Source organism: Scatophagus argus, chromosome 4 (genome assembly GCF_020382885.2).
Source record: "Scatophagus argus isolate fScaArg1 chromosome 4, fScaArg1.pri, whole genome shotgun sequence".
Lineage (NCBI taxonomy): Eukaryota > Metazoa > Chordata > Actinopteri > Scatophagidae > Scatophagus > Scatophagus argus.
In genome coordinates, this window is record NC_058496.1 from 3,153,053 (window position 1) to 3,164,444 (window position 11,392).

At 45.4% G+C, this 11,392-nt stretch overlaps 1 protein-coding gene across 2 annotated transcripts; it reads left to right on the forward strand.

Moving 5' to 3' along the window:
• The first annotated feature begins 2,644 nt into the window (after positions 1 to 2,644).
• Positions 2,645 to 9,899, forward strand: zfand5a (zinc finger, AN1-type domain 5a). Of its 2 annotated transcripts, none has more exons than XM_046386906.1 (6): positions 2,645 to 2,963; positions 6,180 to 6,341; positions 6,880 to 6,982; positions 7,103 to 7,188; positions 7,730 to 7,858; positions 7,969 to 9,899. In XM_046386906.1, the coding sequence occupies exons 2-6, from the start codon at positions 6,182 to 6,184 to the stop codon at positions 8,115 to 8,117; spliced, it is 627 nt and encodes a 208-aa protein (XP_046242862.1). In that variant the 5' UTR covers positions 2,645 to 2,963; positions 6,180 to 6,181; the 3' UTR covers positions 8,118 to 9,899. The 2 variants fall into 2 exon arrangements, with proteins under 2 accessions (XP_046242862.1, XP_046242860.1); XM_046386904.1 differs by having other exon boundaries at positions 2,648 to 2,898.
• The last annotated feature ends 1,493 nt before the right edge of the window (positions 9,900 to 11,392 follow it).

Sequence of the window (11,392 nt, forward strand, 5' to 3'; positions counted from 1 at the left end):
AAATGAGCTCGCGGTCATCAAAGCGAGTCTCTGTGAAAAGAGTCGTAATACAAGCCGAAAACACCATTAGTGTCATGTGATGTCGAATAAATGACTGAAAATCACACGTGTGAATGAGCTGCTGTTGTGATAATATAGATACCCCCTACATGGTAACAAAGACAGACTACAGGGCTTGTAAATTACTCAAATGGTGACTCAGATAATCAACAGCCGGCTGTAAGTTATCAGAGATTATCAAAATACAGATGATTGGCAATTGTTGTCAAGTAAATATTGCGGTTGATCAGTTGCCAGGCCGCCGTCAACTCTTGTAGCTGTTTGTGAGAAGAGGGACAAAACTTTTTGAGACTTTTTGTCCTTTTTAAATGTGTTGAAAACATGCCTAACAGAGACAAGCTATTCAGAGGAGGCAGATGGACGTGCTCTTCTTCTTTCACTTCTAGATAATTAAATAAACACGTGTCAGTCAGCCCTCCTTGTTTGGACACATTAGTTAGAAAATATTGCCAAAACAAACATGTTTGAGGCTGTGAAATAAAGACATCAACAAGATGTCCTCTGGTCATTTGTTTTGTTACAGGGACAACATGAGGCCATGCAATGATGAAACAAATGTTATCTGTCAAAGTAAATATCTGTGTGTGTGTGTGTGTGGGTGTGTGCGTGTGTGTGTGTGTGTGCGTGCGTGTGCGTGCGTGTATTCCCCTTCAGAAATCCGGGGGAAGTTCAGCAGCACCTACTTCTACTTTCACTCGGCTACACCTTTATTCACTTTCCACATGAGTACCGGTTTGAACTGGAGCAAACAGATGACTTCCAGACTGCAATGGCTTCCTCACTTTCCACGAATCCACTCACTGATATATGACGGTATGTTCCCTCAGACTCGCACACAAGCAGCAGGCAGCCCTACCCTCGAGTGTTTGTTTTCTGTAGCGCCCGGGGGTGTGTGTGTGAGAGAGAGTGTGTGACGTTACACTGACAAGGTGGGGGAATACGTTAGGACTTGTTAGGCCTGCAAGACAAACTATACAGCACACATGACACAATTCAGGTCAGGGGAAGGAAGGTGTTTTCATATCTCACAAAAACACGAGCAGTAGGTGGTGTCTTAACAGCAGGCTAAAGCAACACCATGATACTGTGTGTCAGCAGTGTCACGATAATAAAGCCAAAATCTTAGACGTACTGACTCCAAGTCTCCCCAGACCCCAGATTAATTAGATTTTTTTAAATACAACACAAACACTGGGTCGTCAGGGTTGGCTACAGCCTACTGAAGTTAGTGACAACATAAATGAATTTCACAACCACTTTCTGAAAATGTCTCTTGGTGCTCAGCTCTTATCTTTTGTAACCTCCCATAAAACATGTTTACGCTCTCAACTCAGCACAAGTTAAGATTAGGAGCTCTGGGCTAAGCAATAAAGCTGCTTGCTAGGGGTGCATGAACACACCTAACTAATCAATACTAATGAATGAAAGCCTCTTTTTGAGTATCAGCGCTGGCGTCGGTAGGAGCAATACCAGAGATTTAATTGGTCTTATATTAGATCACATTCTGGGCACATGAACTCAGATGAAATCACAAATTAAACACATTTGAAACTGCGTTAGATTTATCACCGACATGGCCAAGTATTTTAACATGTATATGACGAGAATAGTTAAGACTGTCTTCATTTGAAAACAACCACCATTTTGATGGAAATCTACCTGACATGACTAAAGCAGAAATGTTAATGAACAACAACAAGTTTTAAAGCTTCAGGCACATTAAGTTCAGTCACGTTTGCTGACTTCCCTCCTCACCCTCTGACTCTCTCCTGGAAGTTACAGCAACAGGCAACCACATGAAACTTTGAATAAAACAGATTTCACTGATGGGAACATAATGTACACAACTCAGCCAAATATGAAACAGAGGTTTATTCATTTTCAGGGATTGTAATGTTGAAATTCTAAATATTATGTTATTTTGATTCTAAAAAAGTGTGTTGTTATCAATATGTGTGATGTTACTACCAGATGTTACTCGAAACCAAATTTTGTGGCATCACCCATCTCATACTGCTTGCTTGTTGTCTGTGGAAAACATGTTTACACTCTCAATGTCAACACAAGAGTGTGTTTGTATGTGTGTGTGTGTGTGTGTGTGTGTGTGTGCGAGCTCTCTCCCATAACAGCTAGGCTGGTCTATTTTTCAAGTCATAAATCTGCGCTTGTTTTGTTCCTCTGACAGATACTACAGGCTGCTATGTGGCAGGAAGGCCGGACGAGGCTGTTATAGCAATAAAATAGTCCCCCCTTTTACAGACAGGGAATCTTGTACAATTACGAGGCATTCCCGGGAGATTTCCTTCTGAATCACACATTTGAGTTTTAATTCAGTCATGTCAGCACCACTATCATGCATCCATTCATTTAGATGGAATGGTGGGATTACTCAATAAAAGGATTCGTGGCCTTGTAGGAGGATGACGAATAGATGTGTAATAACGCAACATTGACTGTGCGCATGCGCACAGCCGACTACACCGTCCAGCACAACTGTACACAGCGCTAGGGGGCTCCGCGGGCAGCCAATGGCGACACGTTGTTCTACCCGTGACATCATCCGCCACTCCTCTTACTAAAGAAGGAAACAAACATCCATCCAGAGGGAACGGGAGACGGAGAGAGAGAGAGAGAAAGAGAGGCAGGAGGGCGAGGAAGGGAGAAGTGCACCCACTTAAACCTGTCCGACACGGAGGACAACGCCACATAAACACAGCTAGACGCAGAAAAGGACGCTACGAGGACGTGAAACCCTCGACCTTTTCCCCCCCTCCTCTGCCAGGACAACACGGCCACTTCATCTGTCGTCTCTCGAGTAACTTCATCGATTTTCAGCAGGTGATGATCTTGGATTATTGTTTTCCCCTTTTTTAACGAGGATGAGTCTTGCTCAGCTTATCGAGGTAAACGACGTAAAGAGGGCTGTTTAACCAGGCAGTCGGTGGGTCATGGCGACCTTTAACGGTGGATTGTAAGGTCAGGTGGTGTATGCGTGATGGTGATGTGTGGTAAACAAGCCTTTTGTCATATACCCACGACCACCACCGCCTGACTGGAAATATCACAAGCCCTCAAACGTGACTCCGTCTGGTTCGGGAGAAAAACAAGGGAGGGAGCTAGCTAGTGCTGGTTGCTGTCTCTGTTTTTGTGTTTGCCCCGAGCTGGGGGATGGGGAACCAAAGCCAGCTAATTCCTGTCTAGAAATAGAGAATTCATAAGCCGAATAGACAAGCAGAGCGAGAGAGGTCGTCTGAAATTACTTCAGCATTTTGGTTAAATATTAAATGAGCTGCCAGTTCCTGCTTCGTCTTGTGTTTGCAGTAGTTTCAGCTTCGGAGAAAACAAGATCGGCTCGGCTGTTGAGGGCTGTGTGGCAACACCGAGTCGTTTCTAAGTGCTTAAGAGTGATTATATAATGGAGGTTGCTCACATTGCTTAGTGGCAAACCAGTAGAAAATGGTTATTAGGAGAAATGCTGCGAGGAAAGGCGAGCTCCACAACGACGTCTAAACAGGAAGCAGAGAGACTGTAGACAAAGGAAGAAAGAAGAAACAAAGGGAACAGAGAGCACACCGTCTAGACTGTGGCTTGTTTCAGAAAACAGCAGTGCTTTTGCCTTCCTGTTGGCCTCTGGTGATTGTTTGCAATGTTGTCCTTTCGAAAAAGGATAATTTAGTGCTTGTAACGAAACGACACTGGTCTTTTCCCGTCCTGTCCTTCAGTGTGACTCAGTAGTTTTCAGGCCAGCAGGGCCTGAAATACGAGCTAAGCCTGCGACTGATACAGGAGCAAAGTCTTCCCCTTTTGTTTGCCCCACATTTTCACATGATTGTTCTTCAAACTTTCCTCACTTCGACTTGTTTTCTGTCGTTCAGTAAAGCCAACAGTTTAAAGTTTCCGAGTCCCACCGGCTCTCACACTTTATTGCTTGGGTTTTTGTGAAAGGAAGTTGGTGGTGAAAGACTGACAATCTGCCCCGTGCTGGAAACCCCCTGACTTGCCCTGTCGGATGTGTAGTATTTTGCAACAGTCTGAGCAAACAAGGGACGGGTATTTGCTTTGAACCATCACACCCAGACTTCATTTTGATCATTAAAAAAACCCCTGCACATTTAAGGGTATGAAGTGCATTCCTGTCGAGTTGAGAGCCGATTTGAAACGTCACTAGCCTGACTGTTTTCGCCTTCTGTTTTCACGTCTTTGTGAGGTTCAGGTTAACGTGCCTGCTGTTTGTCTGACAGCAGCTGGACCCAAACGTGACAGCTGAGCCCATTGTTCCTTTGTGTCAGCAAGTCAGCGGTCACTGTTAATCTGTTGGCTGCCGAGGGCCTTCTCGTGCTCTTGGTTGTGCCTTTTCGTGTCGCCCCCCCCGTTGTCAAATGTGGCACATATCCTTCCTTTTGTGGAGCTATTTCTGCTCAAAGACCTTGTCCTAGAGCACGAGGTCGGGAAGTGTTGGTCAGGCCACACGGTCCAAATGTTGCTTTGTCTTTATGATAAACTGGTGTTGTTTGGGTTTTTCTGTGTAAGGAAAAAATCCTTTTCAGCCACACGGGAGTTACCAGCCTCTACCTCAGTCCTCCTGTCTGGTGTTTTTCAGCAGTCAGCAGTCGAACACGTGACGCATGGAGGGAGAGAAGGTCTTTTGTGGGCTTTTCCAAGGAAACCCTTTGTTGACACGGCAGTGGTAACATGCAGGGGTAGAGAAAGGAAGGAGCAGGAGGGAGGGGCTGGAGGGGGCAGCTCAGAATTTAACAGCACTTGTTAGTCTGTTGGTGAGGTCAGGCCTCCTCGAGCGAACTGACAGGACGCTGTGAAACAACTGCCAGCCTCTCCTGGAACATTGAGCTCGCCTGCGCTGTTTGTGTCCGTGACCAGAATAAATACGAGCTTCGCTCCGGCGCAGGCGAGCAGCTGCCATGTTCCAGCACAAAGGGGCCAAAGGTTGTTTACAGGAGGAATGTGGTGCTGTTGTTGAGTGTGCTTGCAGATGTTGGCTATGATTTTATTTTTTTTTTTTTTATATATATATACCTTTTGAGTTGTGGGATCAGCTGGTATCAGTTGATCTAGCGATTTGTAAACCGGTTAGGCTGGCAGGAATGGCAGACAGGATGCCTCTTACCGAGTTAATCCAGGCCTTCCTGTCTGTCTGTTCATTCATCACTTTTGATCTGTCGCCTCCCATTACGCAAATTCCTGCTGTATTGCGTCACAGTCGAGTGGCAGAAAAACGTCACAGGGCTGCACGTTTCCGTGCTTCGGTATGGCTGTGTGTCTGGAGAAAATGAGTCTGGAAGTTTTGAAATGCCTTGTGTGGCAAGAAGTCAAGAACCACAAGGAGGGGAGGGAACCATTACTGAAACCGTCGACCCACTTTGTTTGTCTTCATTCATTGTGTTGTGTTCTTCAGTAAGAACGGTTTTACCTCATGCGTTTTTGTTCCCTTTTGTGGGTGAGATACTGACAGTGACTCAGAACATTTCTGTCTATCTGGAGGAAGTGGATAGACCGATGAGCGATTGGTGGTTATTGTGAAGGCTTATTTGTAGTCATGTGATAATCATGAGCCAGAATGATTAGCTGTCATAAGTTTCTTTAAGGGTGTTTTTTTTCCCCCAAAAGCAGCTTGCAGATATGAACATGAGAGATAGTTGGTGCAGTGTTAAAATGATCCATGCTGGCTGTTCTCAGAGCTGTGAAAGGGGGTTTGCAGGGGGGGGGGTGGGTGGGGGAGGAAAGGGGGACAGAACAGTGAACAAAGCTGTGGGACAGAACAGAGTCCAGCTTCTGCCAAGGTGCTGAACAGAACACAGTCAGTGTTGTTTGTTCCCAGGACTTCCCGTGGAGAAACGTTCATTAACGTATTCAGGCTAAAGGGCGAGTCCGGACAGACAGACGTGTTGTTCTCAAATTTTCATAATATGACTGCTGTTATTTCTGAGCCCGGCGAGTTCCTGTGGAGCCAGATTGGCCGGACGGCAGCGTCTTTAGTGAGACGTGTCTCCCGTGTTGGAAAACATTTTCAGCCCTGCGTTGTATCTTGGATGTGTTTTGTTTTTTAACAATAAAAATGCTTTCTTTGTGTATCTAATGAGCATTTCCTCTCATTCTGATAGCAATGGCCCAAGAGACGAACCAGAGCCCGGTGCCCATGCTTTGTGCCACAGGCTGTGGTTTCTACGGCAACCCAAGAACCAATGGAATGTGCTCCGTGTGCTATAAGGAACACCTGACACGGCAGCAGAGCAGCGACCGCATGAGCCCCCTCAGCCCTATGGGTAAGTCGGCTCAATTCTGCCTCTCAGAAGAGTTAAAAATGTTCCGATGTGAACAAGTAGAAGCACTGCAGCATATATACGCCACAGCCAGAGATAAGGAGGGACTTCAGGAAGTGTCGACATTGTTTTGAAATCCAACCAGTTCTGGGCCGGTTGGTGTATTTTCCCAGCTCCCTCCTGCCTTCCCTCCTCTCTGTTTTTCCACTCTGTGTAATGAAAGACAGCTGTTTTCTTCGTCGCAGTGTTCAAGGTTATGTGGGTGTTCACTCCTTTAGACGTCCCTAAGGTCAAACACTGAAGTTTCTCTTTCACAATGCGACACTGTCAGGCTGTTTCAGACAGGACAAACGTGCCATGAGAGAGAACAAAGACGATCTTGTATACATCTTTACACCTTACACCTTGTCTACTGAAGAGATTTTAAATTGCCTGCAAAAGCGTTCTCTGAATTCACCTGTGGTTGTGTGTGTGTTGATGTTAAATGTCACTGTTTTCTGTGTGGGTTTTGTCTAACAAAGTTCACTTTGTGCTCGTCCAGGCTCAGCTGCTAGTCCTACCTCAGAGGCCTCGGCCATCCAGAGACTAGAAGCCAGTCTAGCCAAGGTTGATGCCTCCCCTGCCTCTTCACCAGACATGTCTAGGTCAGTAGTGGCTGCATTTGACTGTTCAAGGTGCATAGTGGGCTTTTCTTTGAAATTGTAGATTGTGTGAACTGCTGGCTGACTGGTTCCTCTTCTCCCTTTTTTTTATTTAACCTTCAGAACTATTCAAGGATCTCTTCCTGTGACTCAACAAATGACAGAGATGAGCATCTCGAGAGAGGACAAACCAGAACCCCTAGAACCTGGTAAAAACACGCACACACACACACACACACACAAACAAACAAACAAACAAGCGGGCTTTTAACACGTGCAGGTGACGGCTGACATGCTGACTTCTCAAGGAAAACATCGCCTTGTAGGACCCTCTGCGGCCACAGTTTATTTTTGATGCTTCGCTGCATACCTTAAACCCAACTGTTGGTTTTACTTACAGCCTCCAAGAAAAGAGAGGAGACCTAAAAATAAACCTGTTTAAAAATACCTCCACACCAGAGAGCGTTCTCAGATTTGATGCTGCCTGCCAGAGGCTTTCTCAGAGTAGTGTACTGTTTTCTGCCAAGAACAAGAGATGGCAATTTAGAGATAAGGAACATAGTAATTATAATCATTTGGGACAAAAAGTATACAATTTCAGTTGACAGTGTGTTTGCATGTCTTAAAGAACTATGACCAAAACTCATTAATCTGCTGCTTCTCGCAAATTAAAGATCTGAGATAATGAGATAATTAAAACTAGCATGACTAGCAATTTTTTTTTCCTCTGTCATCTTTCTTTATGTGTAGTTGTAAACCAGCCTGCTGCTTCTAGCCCTGCTCCTGTAGCTTCCTCCAGCAGTGACGATAGCAAGAGTGACACCCCCAAACCCAAGAAGAACAGGTGCTTCATGTGCCGCAAGAGGGTGGGCCTTACAGGTGAGCAGGAGGGGGGCCATGACGGGACACCTGGTCCTGATAACAGACTTACTGTTTTTTCTTACCATCTCTCCTGTACAAGCTTTGACTGTTGACCTCTGTGCTTCCAGGCTTTGACTGTCGCTGTGGCAACCTGTTCTGTGGCATCCACCGGTACTCCGACAAGCACAACTGCCCCTATGATTACAAGGCCGAGGCCGCCGCCAAGATCCGTAAAGAGAACCCCGTGGTGGTGGCCGACAAGATCCAGAGAATATAGATCCAACAACGCGAACAGCAGCGGCGGCAATGATGACAACACCTTTGACAAAGACTGGAGTATGAGTGTGAACCTTTTGAAATGAGCACTGGCACAAGTGGCTAAGTGAGGATTGAAAGGACTCGATTTACAGAATTACAACCTTGGGGGGGGGAAGAAGAAAACAAAAAGAAAAGATCCTGTCTGAGGGCGATGCATGAATGATCACCTTTCTTCTTTTTTTGATTAATTCATTAGTTTGTTTTATCCTATTATCTGTGGTGTGACCTTGCCGCTGTTCAGTCCTTTTTTTGTTTTTCTCAGAATATGTATTGTCTTATCAAGAGCAGCCCAGGCTGTCCAGGATATGCTGTGCTCCTCTCACCCAACCAGGCGCCATTTTGTGCCAAACCATAGACCACCATTTTACCCTGTCACGTGTCAGACACTGGCAGGTCTTTTAAAACATTCAGACTGTAACAGTGTAACAGTCCACACGAGTTGTGTCCCTCAGCCGTTGAACTTGTCCCGAGCTCCGTGGGTGCCGGAGCCGGTCAGCGTTCGGAAAGCCGCCTCCCGTCGTGCACAAGGGGCTTTGTTACCTTGTCTCTGTCTTTCCTAGCTTTACCTACCTCACAGCAGCCGTGTTGAGCTTTGTTGTCTTCCCGTTTTACTTTTTTTAATTTTCTCTCCATCCGCTTTGACCCCAGCAGAACAGTGGATCATCTTGGTAGTTGGCCTCAGTGACCCCCTCTGATCGGGCTGTTCAGTTTTCGGCTGGAGGTATCACGCTAGACAGGGACAAACAAAACTCCTCCACATGTTCACCGGATTTCAACCTTTTCAGTTATTTCCCAAACTGATGCGCGCTGGTGTTGCAGACGCCTGGTGCAGGGCTGTGTGCGCCGATGTGTGGCCTGAGAGGAAGGACGGCACCCTTCCCTGGCAGGTCTGGTTGGTGAATTTAAGCCAGGAATATTGTAGGGGTATGAACGAGTGAATGGGATAAATGCATGAGTTACTGTTCATCTACATTAGTGTTTCAGAAATGTTTGGCATCACTCAACTTAGGGTTTTATTTGCTGAGAGACAATTATCTGTTATATTAGCTTTTTTTTTCCTCTTCCGTCGATATTGTACTGATGTTAGCGCATGTATTCAGTGCAGTTGTGGAACTAGGGGTATGTGAACCATTACTTTTTTCTTTTACTTTTTTAATCAAAAAAAACAAAACAAAACAAAACAAAGCGCTAACAGAACGTTCATGTGAGCACAGTGGGTGTATGTGTGTGTTTGTTCCCCGAACCCTCGTCGTCTGTGGAGCTACCCGGTTTATCAGCACATGTTTACAGAACTACAGGAGCATGCCAGAGCTAGATTTATGAAAAATAATAATAGATACCAAGATTAGATGTAACTTCTCATCTGTCTAACAGCTATTGGTCTGTGTGTCTGCTTTAGAGCACCGTAGAGGAGTGTGTGTGTGGATGAGTGTGTGAGAGAGAGTGTGTGCATGTGTGTATTCATGGCTGCCTGACACATTGAAACCATGTATGTATGTGACTTGAGTTAACCCCCTGCCCCCCTTTTTTCTCTCCTCTGTAAGGATGTGTTTTTCATTTAAAAGACAGCTGTATGTATCCGTTTGAGTTTTTCCCTTTCTGATTCTTAGTTATATGCAAATTTGTACAAAAAATGAAAAAACAACAAACTGTGTTGATATTTATGTATTACATATAATCTTGCTATCCAGCATTACAACAGAATAGTATCATGTAAATAAAACTGTACAGAGAGACATTACCAAGCTCCAGTGTGTGTAGACTTCTTTCACAGCTCACCATTTGCTCATTTCTCAACTGTTGGTGTGTTTGAGGACTTTGTTTTCAACTGCATTAAACATTTTATAGCCTGACTGGTGCAGATAAAGCTGCTAGGCCGAGAGGGCTGCTTGAAATGGAGACCTAAATTTGACTGAAAAACCAGGGATGTTTTGTGAAGATCGCTGCGCAAATTTCAATCAGGACAAGAACAGTGCATGCTGGGAGCTGCAGCATTAGCATGTAATGCCTTACCCTGGCTAACCTGGCCTCTTTAGTGTCCTTGTGCTGGCAGCAGAGACTGTAAACGTTGCTCAAGAGACTCTTGTTCAAACCTTGTCTGGGTCACACAGGAAGTACTAATCCCGGATCCTGGAAGAAAGTGATCTGTTCTGCTCTAGCTAGGCTAAATCCGTACATGCCAGGCTCACGTTATGCGAGCGTGTGTTTTCTCACACTCCTGTCAGGAGCTCCTGGGCAGAGTGTGTTCACAGAAGGCATCACAGCAACAGCTGCCCAGACAGCTGAGGTGTGCTCATGTGGTTGTTCCTCTGACAGGGAGCTACAGAGATCACATTGTCTAAAATACAGTGGAGGATTTACACGAAGCCACACTGGGTGAGAAAACATCAGTTCAAGGTTTTCATTGAGCTGTTTAAACCCAGCGGGTGACAAATGAATCACTCACTCTTCACACCTTCCTACAGACGAGTGACCACGAACTAACACGGTGACAGAGGAGACGAGGATCAACACACTCCAAATGTGAATCCTGAATCACACATTTTGTGTGTGCGTGCACATGTGCAAAAGAGTTGGGCACACACACACTTCGTCAGTAAACGTCAGTAATCCCTCAGCCCATCCACATGCGTTAACCTATAATTTTTTTCACTGATGTGTGTAGACCGTTTATCTGTGTCAGCCTCTCTGTCTCTCTGTCTGCGACTGGGTGTGACCGAGGTTAAAAAGCTGGCTCAGGAGATGCTGAACCATCGGATAGTCTGACTGGGAGAAAGTGACAGATGTTGCTGCCAGATGTGCAAAGGGTTTGGAAGTTATATGAGGCCACAGACGATAAATACAAACACGAACACACTCTCCCAAGAACACGGTGACACCCATTTTCAGTGCATCTCTGACCTCTGCTTGTTTTCTGCAGCCCTTCAGACGGCGTCAGGATGAGTGATGAAGTAATCTGAGATGGACATGAAACCATTTTTCACATGTGCATATATACAAGTAGAGCACACATGTCAAATGCTTACATATACACTCATTAAATCACTTTCACACTTGTGCATAATGAATATTCTCATGCACAGGAAGAATTTGGTACATTTATCGCAGGGCTGGTGGTTTGATCAGCAGCTCCTCCTGCACACGAGAATTCTTGGACAAGAAACTGAAGTCCAAAATGCTCTTTTTGCTGCCATCTGGGTGTGAATGCTGTTAGTGCAGTCTGTGCACTGTACT

Excerpts from the sequence above, each read along its gene's own strand:
- zfand5a (XM_046386906.1), top strand. The coding sequence starts at position 6,182 with ATGGCCCAAGAGACGAACCAGAGCCCGGTGCCCATGCTTTGTGCCACA. Across the intron at positions 6,342-6,879 it reads GAGCCCCCTCAGCCCTATGG|GCTCAGCTGCTAGTCCTACC; the intron begins GTAAGTCGGCTC and ends GTGCTCGTCCAG. Across the intron at positions 7,859-7,968 it reads CAAGAGGGTGGGCCTTACAG|GCTTTGACTGTCGCTGTGGC; the intron begins GTGAGCAGGAGG and ends CTGTGCTTCCAG.